Source organism: Rhinolophus ferrumequinum (genome assembly GCF_004115265.2).
Source record: "Rhinolophus ferrumequinum isolate MPI-CBG mRhiFer1 chromosome 15 unlocalized genomic scaffold, mRhiFer1_v1.p scaffold_54_arrow_ctg1_1, whole genome shotgun sequence".
Taxonomy (NCBI): domain Eukaryota; kingdom Metazoa; phylum Chordata; class Mammalia; order Chiroptera; family Rhinolophidae; genus Rhinolophus; species Rhinolophus ferrumequinum.
In genome coordinates this window covers 1,862,510-1,884,352 of record NW_022680357.1, presented here as the reverse complement: position 1 = coordinate 1,884,352, position 21,843 = coordinate 1,862,510, and the positions used below count along the sequence as shown (strand labels likewise).

Sequence of the window (21,843 nt, the reverse complement as noted above, 5' to 3'; positions counted from 1 at the left end):
GACGAGAGGCTCCTGTCATCTTCGCCAAGCAGAGGAGGAGACTGGCGAAGGACAAAGCAAAGGAGGGAGTCCAGGATCCGGGGTGCCCCAGGGACGGGGTTACCTGGACACCCCTGTCCGCGCGCCAGCGTGGCCAGGCCTCTGCTCCCCTCGGCCTCTGTGCCTCGTCGTCGTAGCGCTGCTCCTTCTCTCAGCTCAGAGGCCAGAGGGAGAGAGTCTGATCGACCTGGCTAATCAGTACTAACGGGCATTTAGGGGATACAGTGCTCCTGACATCAGCTCCCCAGTTGCCCTCCCAAGAGGCACCTGTTGTAATCAATTTCTGGTGTGTCCTCCCAGAAACTTTTTATGAAGCATATCCTCCTCTGCCCCTACCCCTGTCCCCTGTCACACATGATAGCACACAACACGTGGTTTTGTGCCTGGATTTTGTTTCCACCCAATAACATGTCTCGGAGAATATTCCATAGCAGGAGGGGTGCACACACCTCCTTCATTCTTTTTTAGGGCTGCATAGCACTCTGTTACGACTGCACAGAAACGTCACCCTTTATTTGAAACCTTTGGGGCCACATGTGTTTTGTGTTTTTTCGGAAATTAGAAAGTAATACTATCCCAATCTGGCCGGGGACAGCACCCGACGATCAAATACATTAATACTTCTGTACAAAAAAAGTGAATATTCGTACTAAGTGGGATAAAGACAATACATTTCATGTCTGTTCTGAGCTGGTTTTGCTACTGAATAATTGTATAGGAAAGAGCGTGGCCCTACCCAAAAATACAGTACTCGTTCTGGTTAATGGCCGCCTCGGCTATGAATGGCCTTTAGCTACTGTAAGAGCACGTTAGAGACTGTCCCCAAGCAGACATCGGTGTGCGTGGGCAGAGATAGCCAAAGGTCAAGTTCTTTGCCGTGGAATTAAGGATCAAAGGACATGTGCTTCGTTAACGCTGATGTTTCCACTGTGTCTCCCAGCAGTGCGTGAGACGGGCAGGGCTTTTGGTGCCAGGCCGCCTTGGAGAATTCTGGCCAGAGACAAGGGGGGCTGCCCGTGGCTGAGGTCTCCACACTGGAGCCACCCAGCGGCCACCCTGCCGTCCCGCAGGCAGTAGGAGTAGAGCAGTGTCCTGGGGAGGACTTGGGGCAGGCCCAGTGCCTCGGTGTGTGAAGGGACTGTCACGCGCCCTTCGGTCTGAGCACGTGTCTTGGCTAATTGCAGGGCACCAGCGGGGCTGCTGGCTTACCCTCAGCGTGCACACAGCATGCCCTTCCTTTTCCTCATTTCAGTTCTCGGCGTTCTCGCGACCTCAGCCTTCCCGGGAATCGGGAGCTGCCCCCTTCCATATGGACGGATCTCAACTGCTTTGTTTAAAAATGTAAGAAAATAAAAGGAAGAGAGAGGGGAAAAAAAGACAGTGCCAGCCACTGGTGCCACACGACGAGAGCCTGCCTGCCTGATGTGACAGGAGACATTCCAAATCGGCACTTTCCCCCGGAGCGAAGCCTTTAATTCACATTTCCGGGCAGAGAAGAATGAAATCCATTTTACACGCAACTGTCAAGTGTGTTCCCAGTGGTCAAGTTACTGTCGTCCGTCTGCCCTGTCTTGAGGCCTTGGTCTCTGTCGCTTTGAGAAGCTAGAGAGGGGGGGCCCTGGTGACCCTGACACCTTCTCATTTCTGCAGGGTGGATACGTCCCATGGTGGCGTTAGGAGCTGTGCAGCCTGGCGCCGGACAGCCTGGATCCCGAGGCTGTGTCACCACTCAGGTGACTTACCTGTCCTGCCTGTGACTGGGCTTCCTCTTGGAATGAGTAGGGATGACAGAGGCCCTGCATCACAGGGGTGGGGTAAAGACTCAGTGAGTTAATAGGCGTGACGTCCTTCGAATGGTGCCTGGCACGTACGAGGCACTCAGTATATGCCGAGTGCTATGATTTAGGACCAGCAGGGTTCGCGTCGCCGGGTTAAAACACTCCTCCCTTCAGAATCAGAGGACGACGAGAGTCTTGCCCAGAAAAAGCGGGACGTGGACTGGGCCCGTCAGTGTGCCTTGCCCTTAGGTGCAGTGAGTTGGCATAAGCTGTCCCATCAGAATTATTGCCCCTGAATCACCAGCCTGCTCTGAGACCCCTGCCGTCGGGCTGGGAGCTGCAGGAAACGTGACGGAGACGCAATGTCCGTGGCCCAGGCGGCACCACAGCAAGGCCGAGACTTGAGCCTTGAAAAGCAAAGAGAGTCCGTTCTGATAAAGTGCCAGGAAGGTGATTGACATGTCTAAAACCTTCGTGGTATCAGCTTAGCTTCCAGCGCAAGATTACACTCTAGGAAAAACCCATCGGAGAGCAGCAGTGTGTGAGCGGAGAGAGATAACGTTGTCAGCTTCCCCTTCCCGAGTCTGTCTGGACCAGCAACGTGCTCTCCAGCCAAGCATCGTCAAGGTTTTTTGCATCCGCGGCTCTTAGGCAGGAAATTGCCTTGGAAGGATCTCCCTTTACCTTCCACCCCCAAAATCACTTGATAGAATACGGCATCTGATTAGAAAAGAGAATGACACTAAGAGAAGGAGCCTCCTGCAAACTACTCGTGCGAGGTGTGTCTCCTGGGTGAACATGGGCCCGTGATAACTGCCCCTCAGTCTGGGGACACGTCTGCAGGAGCCAGGCAAGGGCCGTGAGACTTGGAGGCCATGTGGTCCCCAGTCCCGAGTCGCCCCCCCTGACTGTGGGCACGCTCATGCTCCCCTCTTTGGAAACCCCTTCCTTCTGTGGCCCCCAGGTCACGTCAGGTTCACTGGGGCCAATAAGCCACATCTCTCAGGCTCTGCCAAGTGACAGAAGCTATCCTCAAACCAGCTGCAACAGAAAGGGGAATGTGTTGCCTCACCCCGCTGCAAAGTTCAGGGGTGGGTCACACCAGGCGTGGCGGGCGCGATCCAGGTGCTGTGACTCAGTTGCTCTGGAACCTGCCTTCTTTTGTGACAGGGCCCCTCTCTAGCAGACTGTTCCTTCTGGATGCAAGCTGGTTGCCACTGGCTGCACAGACGCCAGCCAATGCATGGGCTCCAGGGCCAGACTGCCGGGGCTTGCATCCTGGCTCATCACGTCCACGGGGGCTCATCTGTCTCGGAGCCTCTGGCTGTGTGTGAGGGCCGACGGGAGGGGGTGGGGGACCAGGCAGGCTAGTGCAGAATCCCCATGGAGATGGTGGTGGCTGGGATTGGGGGCTGCCGTGACGGCGCAGAGAACACGCTGGGTCCCGAGCGTCGTGAAGGTAGAGCCACTTGGACTCGGTGTTGGATTGCGCGTGGGTGGGACAGAAAGGAATCAAGAACTGAGCAACCGGAAAAAGGTGGGTCGTCCCAAGACAGGAAAGAAAGTGGAAGCAGATTTTAGGGGGACTTTTAGGAATTCAGCGTGATACGTGCCAGGGCCTCGAGCCGGCAGCTGGATGTGGGAATGCGGGATTGGGGGAAAGCCGTGTCGAGCTGCACCTGTCTGGAATGTGGGACCTTTGATTTTTTTTCTCCTTTTTGAGAAGGGAGGGTGGGTGGGTGGAAGTCATTCGTTACGCAAGTAATTCATGAAAACAGCTCCCTTAAGACAATTATTTTTAACCTTCTAGATAAGGCTAAAACCCCTTCTGCCAATTCCTACCTCTCCCTAATAATTCCAGCCTTCCCCACCTGGAGTAACTGTTGTCACAAGTCTGGCATGCATCCTTCCAGACCTTTCTCTGTGCATCTGTGGACCCGAGTGTATCCATATAATATACGTGGTCTTTTGGGAGTGTGTGTATTTTAACACAGTGGTGTCATAATGAATTTGTTCTGTAAGGTGCTTTTGTAACCTGTATCTTCCCTAACCGCCCTGACTGTATGAGACCCATCCTTGGAGTTAAAAATAAACCCAGCCTTTTTTTTTTTTTTTTTTTTTAAACTTACTACGTTATGGTATGGACAGACGGAGGGTGATTTAGCCATTTCCTGGCTGGAGGGCATCAGCGTTTTGTACATTCCTCCTCGGGTACCCGTGTGGGTCTTTTCAGTAGATTCCAAGGAGTGGAACAGCTGGCTCGGCGGGGATTGAAGCTACGCAGGGTTTTGCCTTGTCATGTTTTAGCGGACACTGCCGCGTTGCTTCCCAAAGTGGCTTCCTTGCCAGCTGTTGCGGGTTTTTGATGAGGGAAACCACGGAGATCTATGTCAGAGCAAAGCCCAGGGACGGGCTGTGGGTTGGAAGGAGCAAGCAGGAGGCCAGGAGACCATGGAATTTGTGGGCTGCTGTTCTGCTCTGAAGAAGCCGTATTCGGAGAGAACACAGGCTACGGTAGGGGCTGCAAGAGACCCTCCCCACCCCTTCCTTACCTCCTGACAAATCTAGCAGCACAAACGAAATGCTGTCCCTCCTGCAGCCTGCACATCTGGCTTCTGTCCTGTCACCTGGTTTCTATTCCTCAAACCTCGTCACCAGCCTGAAGTCACCACCTTTTGACAACACACCGGTCGAGCGAGATATTATAAAAACGCAGTTTATATGAGTGCAGATGAATTCTCCTTTATTCCGCCCTCGTCCCGATAGCATTCTTCGCCTGCCATCTGCCGTGATGCGTTCAGGGGTTGTGATTGTCACCAGCCCGGCACGTGTCCTGAGTGTGTGACAGCAGCCCCTCTCCTACACCCAGCTGCTCTCCCCCGAACCAGGTCAGCTCAGCTCCTTCCTCATCCTACGTGGGAAGGGAAAGCTGCATCCTTAAAAAGTTATGTCATCTTTTCTTTGCATGGCTTTCGGGTGGGTGTTAACTTTGCAGCACAACGTGCCTCAGGGTTCGCTCGGGGAGCTGGGTCCTGGGTCACTATGAGTTCAGATTTTGTTCCATCCTCATCAGAAACTTCTGAGTATTTCTAATCAGCGTCATCTCCGTTGCTAGTGTGAACTGAGCACGTGTTATACGCCAGGCAGGAGCCTAAGCATTTTGTATTTCTAAGGTGTTGTGTTAATCATCAGCCCCATTTTTTTGTTTTGCATTTCTTATTGAGATCTGATTTATATAACACACAATTCACCATTTTAAAGCATACAGTGCAGTGGTGTTTAGTATATTCACAGTGCTGTGCAACCATCACTACTATCTAATGTCAAAACATTGATGTCACCCCAGGTAGACACCCTGTACCTGTTAGCAGTCACTCCCCGTGAACCTGAAAGAAAGTAGGAAGGGAAGGACGGAGAGAGAGGGGAAAGAGTGAGAGAGGAAAGAAAGGGTCTTGGTCCCACACAGTCGGGGAAGGGGTGAGAGGGAACTACGGTGAACTGTCTTCTTTCTATTGCTGGATCTGTGGGATTCCTACGGCGACCCTGGACTGTAGTGTGTGAGACAACACAGCCTGAACCCCACTGCACTGCCCTGGATTTGAACGGGAGGTTTCACTTCCTGCCTAGGGTGTTCGCGCCACTGGGCACCTGTCGTGGGCACAAACAGGCTTTGCCCCTCATTGGGCTTAAAGCAGGCCTGGAATTTCAGAAGCCAGGTCCCTCCGGTGACATGTCCCCTGGGATCAGCCAGTGGGCTTGGACCATTCCCCATCCTCTGCCCTCCCCGCCCCCCTCCACCTTCCCCTGTCCACCTAGTGAGCTCCTTTACAGCTCAGCGCCGTGTCCTTTCCTCTGTAGAGCCTGCAGCCCCCGAGTAACGCCAGGCCCCCGTGCCCTGTACCCACCGCGCCCTGGCACAGGTGCGTCCTCCAGCTGACACCTCCCCCATGGCACTGGAACAGTCGTCTTTCCCTGGCCGCCTCGCGAAATTCCTTGAGAACAGGGATGTTGTCTTCCTGCCTTCTTTTCCTTCTCTTCCTCCTCATTCCTTCCTTTGCACAAGTACTTTGTAAGTTCCTTGTGTGGACCAAGCACTGGCCTGGGGCTAGGAGACACCGCAGTGAGATTCGGCACCTGCCCTGCGCCATATGGGTCTGGTACCTTGGGGGGACCCACAAACAAATGGACAGACTTTCACAGAGTGAGACGTGCTGGCTCCTCGAGGAGGCAGGCGGCCTGGGTCGTCAGAAGAGGCCCCAGGAAGGACCACAGGTGCCCAACAAAGGAACTTTCTAGGCCTGGGGAAACAACAAGGGGGCCCTGGTCTGAGAGGAAGGGGCTGAGCTTCTCCGAGAAGCAGCCAGAAGCCATTGGGCCAAGGGGTTTGGGGGTGTGTGTGGGAGTGAGGTCAGGGAGGATGGTGGGGCCAGACTGCATCACCTGTCTGCGCCCCTTAGAGCAGCACCCAACCTCAGGGGGAGCTCGAGACATGTTTGTTGAATAAATAGCAAGGGGCCCCTCTGTGCTACCACCTCCTACCCGGGGCTGCGGGGCAGCTCCTGGGGGGAGAGGGACCCGTCCATTCAGGCAGCCCCGGCTGGCTGGGCGGTGGTGACGGGATGGACCTCGTGAAAGATGCTCTCTGTGGCAGGTTCATTCCCTTCCAAGGAAAGGCTCTCCCATGCAAGTCAGGTGTGGAGGAGGGAAAATCCCACCTGAGCTGCCTCTCTCCTCCCGTCAGGCCCAGCGGCGGTCCTGCAGGGTCGGGAGCCTCCGGCAGGTAACAGCTGCGCTAAGGCAGGTTGGCACCAGCCTGGGAGTGGAGAGCGGGCGTCCTGAATCGTCAGAAGCTGTTTATGCTGCAGCCGGGCTTCCAGGGCCGCGTCCCCTCCGGGAGGAGGCAGTGGGAGCAGCCCCAGCCCATCTCCACCCACGGAAAGCCTCGGTGGACGTGTCCGCTCAGAAGCCTCCAGCAGCTTCCCGTGGCCTCAGTAAAGTACAGAGTCCTCACCGTGGCCTCTGCCCGAGTCCCAGCCCATTCCTCCCCGCCCGCCACCCCCTGCAGCCACACTGGTCCCCGCGCTGTGCCTCACATATGCGGAGTGCTCCCACCACATGGCCTTTCACTGGTTCCTGCCCAGATTCCTACAGGGTTCTTTTCCTTCCCTTCCTTCAGGCTCCGCCTTCTGGTCCTCCAGGCTCCTCCTTCTGGTCCTTCAGGCTCCGCCTTCTGGTCCTCCAGGCTCCGCCTTCTGGTCCTTCAGGCTCCGCCTTCTGGTCCTCCAGGCTCCGCCTTCTGGTCCTTCAGGCTCCGCCTTCTGGCCGTCTCGGACCCCCCGGCTAGGACAGCACCCCCTCTTTCCCTCCCTCTCTCGCTGCTCCCTCTTTTCGTCTCCGCAGCACTTAGCACTATCTGACATACCACAGATTTACTTATTCGTTTCATCACGTGTCTCCCTCCTCCCACTAGCACGTGAGCTCCCTGCTAGCAGACTCGATGCCCTCCCTCTGTCTCCAGAAGGTGCTCAATAAATAGAGCAAATGGATGAATTTGTAAAATGAGGGCAGTGTCACCCACCTGGCAGGGCTGTGGTGGACGTGGAACTTCCAGCCCCGAGTTTCCTCCTGTGTGGTTGCACACTTCCACGGGCCTGTGGGTGGCGTGTAAAACACGGGCTAGTTCCGTGTTTGTGTCTGCCTTCTATTGATGGCACGTGAGAATGCTTTTCTATCTATGGCATGAATGTACAATTTTCCTTCTTCAAGTCAACTCGTTTAAGATTTTAAAAGAGAACGTCTGTATTTGCCAGCCTACACGTTGGCTTATCACACACACTGCAACCTTACGAGGAAACTTTTCTGAGAATCAAAAGACATGTTACTTATTTTCTAGTAGACACCTATGTATGGAAAGTGATTTCTTAGATAGCTATGTGTGGGGTCCGAGTCCCAGAATGTAGTTTCCAGGCTCTCGGCCTCACGTGGAAAGGTGCTGGCTCGGGTAGTAGAGGGTCGTCAGCTGTGACTAGTTGGCCATCAGCTGTAACCGGTTAGCCATTAGCCACCGATATAACTGCCGTGGCTGGGTTGGTTGGTTGGTTGGCAGAGAATCGGATGGCAGATTGCAGCTCCTGCTTCCTGTGTCTCCAACCCGGCCGCCAGCGAGACGATAGCGGTATGACTCCCCTATCTGTGGCTCCGTGGGTGTTCCTTTTTGGCCTCACCGTATTCTGTCTTCTTATGTGGGGAGCAGGACCAGAGTCCCTGCATGACACTATGTAAGAAAAACTTTTTCATAAAGATGCAGCATATGGAATCCTGGAGTCCAGGAGGAAATCCTAGATTTTGGATCTGTATCGATATCCTACAAATCCTGAAACAAAATATAACGTCTCAGGGTGTGTCTTGGTCCATAGCAGGGAGGCATAGTAATAAACATAAGTGTAAGGTGTGTCCTTGGCTTACCCATCTGCTATGTGCCTAGTATGCGGCTTGGTTACCACGTCTACCCAGGGCCTGAGAAACTGAAATCTCTGCTGCAGTGTTCTGTGTTGTTTCATTCTACCTCTAAGGGGTGGTGTCAGCCATTGCTTTAGGTCTTCATTGCTTGGCTTCTGTTTGCAGTGCAGGCGTACTGGCTGTAGAGTGTTTGTGGTTTGTGTCCTGAGGATGGGAGTACATCTGGTACGTCAGCAAAAGCAGTGAAAAGTAAGCTCAGAATTATACTTTTTCATTCAGCTAATATACATTAAAGACTTAGAACACAGCACTGAGACACGAAGAACAGAATCTCTGAGTACAACGGGAGCTTTGGCATTTGGGGGCAGGTTTTGAAGGGTGAGTAGGAGTTTTATACTGTAAGATCCGTTTGGAACGTCTGTCACTGTGGGTGTAGGGCCCTCACTGAGAATGTTCATTAGGTATCATCTTAGTCGTCTACTAAACACTGCCCTGAGCCCTAGGATATGGCACAGACTTTGCAGTCCGACACCCCTGAGTAGTAGTTCTACGAGTGTACCACCGAGAACTCCCTCAGCTGTGTGTCTCTCTCTCTCTCTCACACACACACACACACACACACACTTCAAACCGGCTTGAGTAAAGAAACAAATGTATTAGCTCTTGTGACTTAAGAGCCCAAGATGGCACTGGCTTCAAGCATGGCTGGATGCAGGGGTTAAACACGGTTAATTTAAGAGGGTCTGCTTTCTGTCTGCTCTCTCTCTCTCTGTCCTCGGTTCTGCTGCCTGCCTCTGTGTTGGTGTTGCTCCTTGGACACACGTCTCCATGGGACATAGACGGATGTCAATCATCCCTTGATAGAAATGACTTCCGCTGTGGTCACCTTTGTAGCTCTCGGCGCAGGTCAGCTAATCATTCCAGGGGAAGCGAGGTCGGGACTTTTCCCGCAGGTTCAGCCAATCCCTGAGCTGAGTCTGCTGGCCTTCCTCTGGGGCCACGCATAGCCCTGAACCAGTTGCATGTCCAGGAGACGCAATGCCCTGATTGGCCAGGCCGAGGTCCACATGCCCTCTCTGGTGGCGCTGGCAGTATTATGTCCACCCCCACCACACAGATGGAGCGTGGAGGAGAGGGGTTGCCCCAAGAAAAATTGCGGCCTGCTGGCAATTTGCTTCAGCTTTCAAAGCCTGTTTCCACCTCTTTAAAATGGGGCTACTGACCCCAGAGCTTAGCATTATTTTGATCCCACAATAGGCAGCCACAGAAAGCATGATAAATGGCAGCTAAGGCGGCCGGAAGAGCGGGCCCAGGGACCTGGAGCGCCTGCTCAGAGCTCATACACCGTCCCTCGGTTAAAATGTGACCCTCGGGGGCCGGGGAGTAACTCAGGTGTGTGGACGTGCTCTGTGCACTCTGCGCTGCTCCCAGACCCACTGTGGTTCCCAGCCCCGTTAGGAAACCATTCGAAGTTATTGGGCTTCTCTGCGGGGGCCTGACAGCTGCCATTGGACATTCATCGCAGGCCCTGGAAACCGACAGGGCCCTCTGAGCGGCGCGGACGCGGCCTGGGCTCCGGCGCGCCCTCACTCAGCCCGGTTTAGGAGACTCCCAGGATTCTGGCCTCGGGAAAGCGGAATCCCTGGAATACGGCCTGGGCCGCGTGCCTTTGAAACACAAGTGACTCTTGGCGTGTCTTTCCAATGCCATTTTCTTCCCCCAGAGACCATTAATGATGTGCTCAGTGATAAAATTTACACCGTCTCTGGGCCAGCGTTAGGGGTAAGATGACAAGAACTACAGCAATGAAAAGTGGCGCTGAGGCTCTGCTTCTGTGTCACGTCCACCCTCCTTAGGCCCTTTGCCAACTTAACTCGCCCTCCTCAGCACCTGTCGCCCTAGTCAAAACCCCACACCTTTGCCCATGCTGCTGCTTTCTGCTTGAAATGCTTGTCCCTTTTCTTGTTGCCCCAGAATATGTTCCAACTTGAAAATCTCAGCTCAAATGCCTGTCTGTCTACCCCTCTCTCTCTCTGTCTATCTCTCTGTGTATTTTACTCCGTCAATATCGGGTAATATATCCACTGTGTGCATGTACTGTCTTAGGGTCTGGGAAAACACAAGTGATCAAAACGGATACAGTCCTGCCTGCATGGAATTTCCATTCTAGTGCAGGGGACAGCGCCATAAATAAGAGGCATCATAAATAAGATAAAGTAGGTATTATATTAGTGAGGGATTGGTGTGTGTGTGTGCACAGCTTGCAGTTTTACATGGGGCAGCCGGGGAGGGCCTCCCTGAGGTCAGTTCTGAGGCAAGCCTCGGAGGAGACGAGGAATCTGGGTACTGACCTGGGGGCCGAGCGTTCCAGGCAGAAGCAATGAAAAGTCAGGCCCCTGAGCGGGGAGCCTGCTGGGTGTCGACGGGGCCGCAGTGGGTGGTGGGAGCGGCTCGGAGACGGGCTTGGGGTCTGTGTGCAAGGCCTGGTGGCCACAGAGACCTGTGCAGAAGACATGATGCACCTGCCTTTTATCTGGACCCCCTGGCTATAGCAGGGACAGCACACGGCAGGGTGAGGGCAAAAGCAGGAGGCCAGCGAGGGGGCCTGAGCCAGGGGGTGGGGGCAGGTGGGGGAGAAGTGGTCCGAGGCCGGGGGGTCTGGTAGTTTCCACCTGGAGCTGATGGGTTGGATGGATGTGGAGGGGGGAGTGAGCAAGGCTTCGAGTTTCCTCATTCGGATCCGTCGCTTCATAGTTTATATATTTTTGATGGTCATTTGTCTCCTGTTTGTTGTCTTGGATGCTTTTGGTGACTTGACGAAAGTTATGGACAGATGAGTGTTCCCAGAGCTCCCAGCAAGCCACCCCGACCTTGCGGACCCCGGCCAGTGTGTGTTTGCTTGACTGGTTTGCACAGCGGCACGGGGTGTCATTCACACCACACGCAACATGAAAGGGGCCGAGTCCTGCACAGCTGCCCCTCACTGGTGGTCCAGTTCGGCCTCTAGGCAAGTTGATATCTGAATATATACGGGGGCCGAGCTTGTTAGACCATCATTGCACATGTAACAGCCAACCCAGTAAGCACTTGATAATGTTTGCTGAAAAACAGTGATGATAAACTTGGCACTTGACAAGGTTCTCACACCCTTGTGGGGTGCTTTATGGTTAATGTGCCCATTTCACAGCCTGACAAATAAAGCCTCAGTGAAGGGAAGTGTGCTGTGCTGGGAGGAGCAGTGTCTGGTGTCTGACCAGGCTGGGGTGAGCGTGGGCTGAGCTGGTGCTTAGGCAGCTGTAGCAGCTGTCGTCACAGCTGGATGTGGTAAAGCTAAGATGAGCCCAGGACCAGGCCTCCCCCTTCCGTATTCCCCCCGGCTTCCCATGGTCTGCCCCCCTAGGAATTTATGATCCGGCTAGGATTATAAAGGAGAACAAGAAAGAAAGGACCCTAAATGACTTCCGCTTTTCTCCTAATTACTCCTTAGAGCAGCCCTGTGAGGCAGACCTTACTAATGTCCCCTTTTTACAGATGAGGAAACTGAGGCTCAGAGAAGGTAGGAAACAAAGCTCAAGGCTCACCCCCTCAAGTCTCCAAATCCCCAGGTAGTTAGTGAGCAATATACATAGTTAAATGCTAACAATTTATCACTTAATCATACACTCTGCCACACTGTATTGTATGTTAATTTAATACTAATTTCAGGGTTTCAAAATGAGCTGAAAAGTGAATGCGGGTGAGACTGTCACGGGGAGAGAGACTTTGGGAACTGAACGGGCCTTGGGGAGGATTGGGTTGGAGGCTGCGGGGGAGACGGAATGAATTGTGGAAAAGGGAATACCACGAGGAAGGCATGTGCCGGGGGGAGCCTGGGAGATGGTGCGATTTAAAATGACGCAAGTCTGTGACGTACGTGTACCGTTCATTGCAAGCTTTCCTCGGTGCCAGGTAACTGTGCTAATCCCTTTCCACCGTCACTGCCTCCTATGAGAGAAAGGAAAATCCTCCCGGACGGTGCCGTCATGACCTCTGTGTCACAGTTGAGGAAACTGATGGCAGTGCTAGGACTTGCATTGGAGCTAGTGCGTGTCCTCCCCGCTCAGGCTCAGTGACGTCCCGTCAGAGGTGGGTGCGTGGTGAATGGTGGGGAGTGAGGAGAGGCCCGGCTACTCAACTCGTGTCCCACCAGCCCCGTCTGGGAGCTTGCTGGAACGCTCCGTCTGCAAGCCCTGCTGCATCAGGGCCTGCCTTTCAGCACCACCTCCAGGTGATTTGTGTGCACGCTTAGCGTTGAGAAGCACAGGCTGCTGAAGACTTGGGCTGGAGGTAGGCCTGTGCTCTTCACGTCTTTCTGATGACCTCTTCGTCCTGGCAAGGGCGAATGAATGTTCTGGAAGGGTTGGGGTGAAAGCCCAGGGCAGCCCACCACGGCTGAGCTCTTTGACGTTCTCCTAGTTCTCATCAAAAAATGTCCATCGAATGTGTCGTTCTGTACTGTAACATATATCAGTGGTCATTTGCATGTTTCAAATGGTTACGTGAATTGCCTTGGAATAGGATCCCGTTCGTGGAATATGCATGGGATGGCTGTGCTTGTGTCTTAAGTGGGGGGTGGGGTGGGTAATGATCACTTCAAGGACGGCGGGGAAGATCGAAGGAGAATCACGTATGTGGAGGGGCATGCTTAAATTGTCCTCATACATGTGCTGTTATTCTAGAAGGAACTGAGACTCTTCCCCTCACCCAGTGTCCTGCAACCAGCTCTCCGCAGCCCTGGACGAGGAGTAACTCGGTGGGTTCCCCAGCCAGGGGCCCCTTTCCTTGTAATCAGAAAGAGAAGTGACGGCAGAAGGAGAGGGACCCGGACAGGTTGAGATGGACAAGCAATTACCACCCACCTCCGAGGCCGAGGGAGGAAGGGTAGCCCGAGAGGCCCAGGCAGAAAGCTGCGAGGGAAGGGAAGCTGGTCCAGGGCTGCAGAAGCTGGAGGACGGGAGTGTGGGCAGCGATGGGTGGTCGGCCGGCCGGTCAGCAGTTGCCCAGAGCCCAGAGCAAAGGAACAGGAGGAAGAAGGGAAGAGCTATCCTATTTGGTTAAGGGGGTTTGGGTCACCCTTGGATAGGGTTCTGGAGGGAATAGTGGGGTTGAAGCCGGATTTTGACAAGAAGAGAGCGATGGAGATTTTTGTTTCTTCTTCTCCCCAGGATAATTCATCCAAACTGCATTTCTGTCACAAATGTCTCACTTGCCCTTTAAAACTTAATCCCTGTAACTTGTGACTAGAACCAAGCTGACATGGTCTCTTTAGTCTATTCCTTGGCAAAATAATAAATAAATAAGGAGCATAGAAAATTGTGAAGCAGTGTTTCTGTGGGATTCTACTTTGTTTAAAAGAATGTGTGTTTGTGTGTATTTTACGTATAAAATAAAGAAAACCATCTGGAGGACTATATATCAAATTATAATGGGGGGTTACTGTATATACATATGTCACTTTCAATATGTGTAGCTTCATTAATTTTCCCTCCATAAAGCTGTAAAAAAACATATTGTCAGATTGTGGTAGATGACGTAATTCTTTGGACTGAAAATGAAGAGACACTCAGCTGAAACTTGTAAAGCAGTCACGAAGTGGTCCAGAAACTTCTTCAGGCGTGGGTAGGTGTAGGGGCTCAAGCTCACGTCCGTAGAATCTCTCTCCCTCTCTCGGATCCCCTGTCTTCTCATCAACTTCATTCTCACGCGGTTCCAGGCTTGCGTCTCATCAGCTCAGCACCGCGGTGGAAAGAGAGCAGCTTTTTCCCGGGAGTGTCAGCCTAGCCCAGGGCTGACTTTCTAGGGCTCAACCCAGACCAGGGAAGCAGTGCAGCGCTGTGTTGGTTGGCAAGGCCAAGGCCAAAGTCCTGTGACCCAAGAGGATAACGAAGGAACCTTCAAGGGCATCTCAGGAAGCCAGTTCACTGAAAGAAGGGGCCGAGCGGTTGCTCAGAGCAAACCCAGTCTGGGGCCAAAACCCCAAATGTCTGCTCTGGAGGGACCTTCATTCTCTGAGTCATGTATTTGTGTAATGACGGAGTTGTTGATAGCAAGCATACATTTTTCTCGTGTGTTGGCAAGAGAAAAACGTGATCCCCTCCTAAAACAACTGATTTGGGACGCCTTCGGTTAGGACAATTGAGATAAGTCAATCAGGAGCCTGGAGAAAAGAGAAAGCCCAAATCCTGGCCGAGCCCTTGATTTTATGGGGCCTGGGAGAAACAAACAGGAGAAATGATCTCGATTTTCGTACGTCGTTAGTTGTGGTGAGGCGCCCCATTGGGCCATCAGGCAGCCAGCCTCTGGGGCTCTGGGTCGCCAGAGGGACGCGTCCAGGGAGCCGGCTTGCGTCAAGGTCCGCCCCGCCTCGCGGCCACCTGTGCAGAGAGTGTGTACTGCCCCCCCGGCCTCAGGACGTGCTTTCCTGCTTTCTGATATCACACCGCTCTGTTTCTTCATTTCAGGGTCTCACTAAAGGACATGTGCCAGACTTTGATGAGAAACATGATGAGTATTTAATATTGCTTCAGCAGAGGAACCGGTAAGGACGAAGCCGCTTGCCGGCAGCCCCTCCTGTTAGCCAAGTAAAAACCCTGTGTGGATGTATTAGCAGCACGCAGACTCTGTTCACGTAGCGAAGGGATGCCGTTACCTCCACACACAGGCTCGGCGTATTCTCTGCAATGCCGGCTCTTATTTCCCCATTCACTCATGTCACGGCATCTTTTGATGGAGCTGTAGCAAACTATTCGACGTGTAAGTGCCGCCTCTTGCCTCCCTGCTTCCGTTCTGGGAGAAGGTAGGTTTGTCCCGAAAAGCCAGACCTTGGCAGGGCCTGTGCATTGGCCGCCTGAAGAGCCCGTGCTGTGATCTTCCAGGCTGCTCCCGTCCTTTGAAATCAGAGCCTGTAATCACGCCTTGTTATGGAAAGGTGGTGCCATTGTCCATTTGTGTTTGAAGTTGGTCCCTACGTCATCATCTAAGGTGATGTTAGTGCGGATTTTGACTCGGGAGTGCCGGTTCTTGAAAAAGCCTGCGGTAGATGGCAGTGGTTAGTGAATAAGGTCAAAGCAGTGCGGTCTGGTTTGAAAGAAGTCTGGAGGGCTGTCCAAGTTCATTTCCGGTTTGCTGTGGCTTATTTGCAGGCCTGGCACCTTGCAGTAAGCCCGGTCTGCAAAGTCGGATGCTAGGAGGGGCCGGGCAGTGAGTGAAGCCCACTCAGTGGGTGAGGACAGTTGGGGGCCTGGAATTCTCGCTTCCAAGCTGCTGGGGCTCAGGCCACTTGTTGGTGGGAACACAGGCCCAGGGGTCCATATCCTCCCAAGACTAGGAGACAAGCTGGAGATCTGGGTTTGTGGGTTTGAGTCGTGACAACCGCCTGTGCTTTAATAAAATGTTGGTAATGAATGCAAATGAAAGTGCGAAACAAACGGACGAACGCCGTAGGCCTCTCAGACAGACCTGCAGGAGGCGGAAGGATGGCGTGCTAATTTGGGCCTTTGTGTTAGGGAATTAGCTTGGGGTCTTGCAGGTGACAGAGTCTGGGGTCATCATCCTGAATATGGACTCTGCCCTTCTCTGACAACCAGGACCTGTCACTTGGGGCTCCCGCGGCCTGTGGCATGGGACAAGTTTTTAGGTGCAAGATAGTCCCCTGTGTTGTAGGATTAGTGTTCCCACCCACCGGCCACTTTACTAATTCCGTTATGCCCCCCAGTCTCCATGACAACACCCTCGCCGCATTTCCAGGTGCCCCTGGTGAGGCCGTACCTCTCGCAGTGGGGACATCTGAACAGAAATCTCTCCAGCACCAGCCAGAAATGCCAGGCACTCCGTCTGTGCCCAACTCCTTCCGACCCAGGGGCGAGCGGCAACTACACTAGCTGAAGGCCAGTTAACTCAAACGTGGCTTTTTAATCGTCGTGGATGCCACAGAGCAGGCTGTTTTTACTCAGTTCCTGGCAAGCTGGACGGGGGTCCCCGAACCCCTGTGTGATCGTCTCATCAAATCCACGTGACGTGTCTGGGAGGAGAGTGTCAGATGAGCAAATGGCTTCTCATTAATCGGGGATCAATAAGTGTGCAATCAAAGAGGCACCAGCCGACAGCGCGGAGGAGAATATACGGCGACGAGGTGGCAGCACAAAGGCAGCTAAAAAAATGTATCAAAACTGAGCTGCCATAAAATATGGGGGATGTGTTGTCACCGAGAGGGAGCTGGCTGGACGACAGGAAATTAGAAGGTAGAGCTGGAAAGAAACAGCTCCAAATGGAGACACATGCAGAGAGGGTGCCGCTGAGCTATCGTCGGCTGTTGGTTCCAAGGCACCTTTTCTGGAGGGCCAGCCACGCGCCAGGCACCTCGTCCTGTCATCTCGTTTTATCTGCACACGACCCGACGAGGCAGACACAGTGGCTGCCCTGTTTTACGTACAAGGACGTGGAGACCCAGAGAGAGAGCTGTGTGCCCAAGGTCAAGAAAGTCTACTTTCTCATGTAGACTTTGCTCGACATGGTCATAAATAATCAAGAGGAGAGAAACCTGCCAGGGTCGCCAGTGGCTCCAAGTTCACTGCGGAGGGGCTTTGTGGGAATCAACTGCGGTTTGCTTGGAAATCCAGTTATAGGACCCAATGGAACACCAGCCGCTGAGCTTCCCACTGGGCCGAGAGGGCGATGAAAACCCGGCTGCTCCCCGGGGGTGCCTGGTGACCTCAGAAGGGCTGTGCAAGAAGAAAGAAAAGAAAAAAATAAAATAAAAAAAAAACCAGAAAAAAAAAAAAACCACACACACAAAAAAAGAAGGGCGGTGCAGTCACTGGGCGCGTTCTCAGGGGAGTCAGTCCACAATACAGCGGCCCCAAGAGGCTGAGTGACACTGCTCTTGGATTCATCCAGGAGGAGTTCACTGAGTACTTGCTCAGAGCCCAGATTCCCACCAGTGTGGGGAGAACACTGTGATGGGGGAACGCAGACTATCTTACTTTCTGCTCCTATGCTGGGAGGGATGGAAACCCATGGTCAATGGTCCTTAGGCAACAAGGAAACTTACTGGCTCACGAAATTGAGAAATCCAGGATGACAGTCTGGCTTCAGGCATAGCTGGATCCAGGCTCTCAAGTTACGTCCGCAGAATCAATTGTTCTCCGTCTCTCAGCTCTGTTTCCCCGTGTTGGAGTCATCGTAGGGCATTTCCCTCTCGGAGGCCAAAGCGGCCACTGGCCACCCCCACACCTACGTCCCACCTCGAGGGGAGGAGAGCACTTCTGCCCTCAGGGTTCCAGCAGGAGTGCTGAGAAGGACGCCCATGGACCTGACTGGGGCCCCAATCTCACCCCTAAGCCCGTCTCCCCGTGTCGGTGAGGTGGCAGGTCTCACTGGCCTCTCCTTGGCTGCCCAGTTAAGCTGGGGGTGGAGTGAGCCTCACCTAAACCACGGGGAATGAGAAGGAAGGAGTGGAGCAGCACCCAAAGGGGATCCACAGGCAGGGCTGCGTTTGGGAGGTGGGGGGAGGGGTGCCGGGTGGGCAGAAAGAACAGGTGTCCGCCGCACACCCCTTGCCTGGAGGAACCGCCCTTCCCTCCCAGCTGAGCACCAGGCCACCTGTAATGGAGCCGGAAGAAGCAGAAAGGGATCACGGGCTCCAGGAAAGGCCCAGGGGAGGGTCGAAGAGGTGGTGCCCAGCTCACCGCGCACAGACCCTCCCCGAGGACGCTGAGTGATTCTGGTCACTCAACTTCCTGAAAGACGGAACCACGCCCAGCAGAACTCAGGGAAGAGCAAGCAGTGTGACCAGCGGGCTGGGAGGTGAGGAGCTAACGGCCCAGGGGGGCTGTACAGACTCTCGATGGCGGCTGCGAGGCCAGATCCAGTGGTGTTTTTGTGTTTTGGAAAAGGTCACTTGAGGGAAACTTACAGGAAAACATGCCCACCTGACAGGCAAACCCACTGCCTCAAGAGGAGATTGAGGCAGAAAGAAGGAAAAGGGGAACCAGCATGCACGGGCGATCCTGCACGGGGCGGATCCATGAGGTGGGGTTTCAGCCTGGTCCCCTGTTTCCATCCCCGTAGCAGTTCAGACACGTGGAGGTGTTTGCGGTCTCAGTGTGAAGAAGAGGAAACCTAGGGACGTGCCCCAGGTCACACGGAGGGGGATATGGCAAGGCCTTGGGTGGTGACATCCTAGAGGACAAATACCAGAGCCTGCGGGCCACCCAGGTTCCGGGAGGAGCAGCAGGCTTTTTGCACCACTGCTCTGGGTTCCTCCACACTTTGAGGCTGGACTCAAATGCCACCACCTCCCAGACGCCCCCAGCTTGGAGCCACCGCTCTGCCTGGGCGCCCTCGCTGCTCAGAGCCCCTGTGGCGAGACTCCTGATGAGGAAACAGAAACAGCGGAGCCGGTGGCTGGGAGACAGGCTGCAGGGCCTTGTGGACCTGACTTTAAATCTGGCTGCTTCCTGGGCCAGCCTTGGTCAAGTTCATCTCAATCCCAGGGCCGGGAAGGACTCAGCCTGACAAGGCACCTGCAGGGCCTTCGTGAGGCCACCACCCCGGTGCGGGGGCTTCCTCATCACCGTTGTCATTTCAATGTGAAACGCCTTCTCTCTGAGCTGCCAGCCGGATCCTCCTCGAATGCCTGGCCCTTAGAGAACCCCTCAGTTGAGCCTTTGAGTAACTGAGGTCCGGGGGAGCCACGTGGCTGGACCCCGGTCACATAGCAACTTCCGCGCTCAGAGACCCAGACAGTTCCGCCCAGAACCCACTGCCACTAGGTCCACGAGCAGCACGTTGCCTGCCCGCTGAGCTGGGCTGAATCCTCTCGCCACCTGGGACCCTGCTTGTGCCCTGACCACCCACCTGTCAGGCATGTCCTGTCCCCGTCACTCCCTCGTGATGACCTGTGCTCTCCCTCCTGGTGCTTCCACTTCCACCAAAGAGCTCTCCGTACAAGGGATGCAAAGGTCAGCACGGATAAAGCGGACACGATGGCTGCGCTGTGCGTTCAGCCCACGGAGGCTGTATTCGGATGCACGGCCATGTCTCCTCTCCCCACTGGACCTGGAGTTCCTCGGGGCCACTTGTTCCAGAACTAGGTTCTGAGTGCATTGCTCCCCGTTCCTGGCACTCAGCACGGTCCCCGGGCCCAGGGCTCGGATTCTGCTGGGTGGGAAGGAGACTGAACAGACACAGACGCTGACCTGTAGGCTGCCGTGTGAGACGTGGTAGGAAACAAGCACAACCCGTGAGAGAATAGAGAGCCCAGGCGTCAGGGGCGGGGCTTCCTTCTTTGATGGGGCAGGGACCGAATCTGACTCCTCTGAATCCCCTTCACCGGGGCAGCTTTTTATGCAAAGCAGGCCATCAGTTACACAAACCCCACTTTTCTTTTGACGCCACACGATCCTGACTGATGAGCTCGGCTGCCGCAGAGGCGTTCCTTTAGTGGGTCCTTTCACAGTTTGAATAATTATCTCCTCATTTATCAGCTTCATAAATCCACACTGTCATAAATCATCCTGCTGAAGGAGAGGCCCACGTGGAGGGCCAGCCCCGGGTCCTGGGGACCAGGAGACCACCACAGTTGGTAAGGTAGCATCAGGGAACGGGCAGCGTCTGGAGGGAAGTGGAGGCAGGCCCCTCCTGCCTAGTGGTCGGATTTTCCGCCCCCACAGCCCTGCCCACCCGAGTCGGGGCTTCCCAGGGCCTGGGCTCCCTGCTGGTGTGTCCCAGGACACTGCGGGCGTCCCCGGAGCCCTAACTGTTTGCTCCAGTGAGTGTGGCGAGTGCTGTGTTTGGAAACTGTCTCTTAGTTACATGTGTTTCCTTCTGTTTTATGCTGTTGCCCCGCAGTTGCCCCACAACCTGGCATCTCCTAGGTTTTCCAGGGCTGGCAAGAGATAAACAGTCTGTAATGAATGTTTCTGCCACGCTGGTTAAAAAGATGGATCGTGCAGCAGCTCGGGAAACGTTTTTAAAAGCAAACAGAAATCCCCATAACGCCACCCTACCTGAACAACGGATTTAATGTTTACGTTTATCACCTTCCACTCTGGGTCCACGGACACACTCTTTTTTTCCCACTTTGCGCTTCCCACGTATGTACCGTTTTTATTCTGCCTTCTCCCCGCCACTCACACACTGAACAGATCCTAAGAACACCCTGCATTTGGACAGATTCTTCATCATTCCAACAGCTGCGTGAGGTCCCAGGTTCCACTTTCCTGCTGTGGGACATTTGAGTTGCTTTCAGGGTTTGGTTCTGATTGAATGCTGACCATTGCTTCTGATCAGGAATGTACTTACTGGGCAAAGACCAAGCATACGGCCTTTTCTATATTTTCGTATCACTTCTCAGAAGGTTATGTCAGTTACCAGTGTCGTCTAATGTTTGTCTGTTTCAACGTCAGCTCGCCAGCCTGAGAAGCTGTCTTCTTGGTGGTGAAGACTCTGGAGCCAAAGTGCTTAAGTTTGCATCGTAACCCCGCCACCGTGGTAGCTGTGTGACCTTAGGCAAGTTACTTAACCTCTCTGTGCCTCAGTTTCCTTATCTATTAAATGAGGATAATACATGTAATGGCCCCCTAGGTGGCTGTGGCGATTCATGTCAATCCTCATTATTCACAGATTCTGTATTTATGAATTCGTCTACTCTCTAAAATTTATTTGTAACCCCAAAATCAATGCTTGTAGTACTTTCACAGTCGTTCAAAGACATGGCGGAGTGGCACAAAGGGTTAGTTGCCCGACGCAGGCACGTGTTCTCAGCTGAGGTGTGGAGTTGGGCAGCTCTGCCTTCAGCTCTCACCTGCGAACAAGGTCCTGCGTCCGGTGTACTGAGGGCCATGCTTCCCACAGTCGTGTGCTTTTTGTTGGTGAGTCGGCCGTGTCCACCGGCCCCCGGCCTCGTTGAAGTGCTGTTTAGTGGTGCTAAGTGGGAGGGGGCGGTGAGGTCCCCACAGAGAAAATACACACCCGTGTGAGAGAAGTTTCATTCAGGAGCCAGTTACGATGCCGCGTGGGCCATGAGGGAGTGTTAACAAATCAGCTCTCTATTACCGTGTTTCCCCAAAAAGAAGAGCGGGTCTTGTATTAACTTTTGCTCCAAAGACGCATTAGGGCTTACATTCAGGGGATGTCATCCTGAAAAATCATGCTAGGGCTTATTTTCCGGTGAGGTCGTCTTCTCGGGGAAACACGGTATTATACACAAACTGCCTTTCAGCAGAAATGCTCGTGAAGTGAGGAGATGTATTGATCAGTTGCTGAAAAGGTGAGCAGAGGCACACAGGGACCAAATCCTGGGTCTTCCCCCTAGAAGCGGGGGTTCCGGTTCACTCATTCGGTGTGTGCGGCAACTTCGTAGAACGTAACTAGCAAGAAGAATGGGACTCGCCTACTGATGTAAAGCGTGTAACAGTCTGGCACGTAGCACACACGCTCTATGGGACTGATTCGTATTATTTTTTTAAATTTACGTCTTGCTCATTGGCTAGGAACTTATTTGATCCCTGAGGAGGACGCACGCTTG

The 21,843-nt window shown here is 53.8% G+C and overlaps 1 protein-coding gene and 1 long non-coding RNA gene across 2 annotated transcripts in view; both read left to right on the top strand.

The window, feature by feature from the left end:
- Window positions 1-3,093, top strand: part of LOC117019507 (uncharacterized) — a 29,070-nt gene extending 25,977 nt beyond the window's left edge. Inside the window, exon 3 of the long non-coding RNA XR_004422505.1 lies at window positions 1,292-3,093. This is a non-coding gene — a long non-coding RNA (uncharacterized LOC117019507). The remainder of the gene's footprint in view (window positions 1-1,291) is intronic.
- Window positions 3,094-13,151: 10,058 nt separating this feature from the next.
- The window catches only part of KATNIP (katanin interacting protein), a 113,606-nt gene continuing 104,914 nt past the window's right edge, over window positions 13,152-21,843 (top strand). The window contains exons 1-2 of the mRNA XM_033102108.1: window positions 13,152-13,274; window positions 14,777-14,853. Of these exons, the coding sequence (XP_032957999.1) occupies window positions 13,152-13,274; window positions 14,777-14,853 (200 nt within the window). The remainder of the gene's footprint in view (window positions 13,275-14,776; window positions 14,854-21,843) is intronic.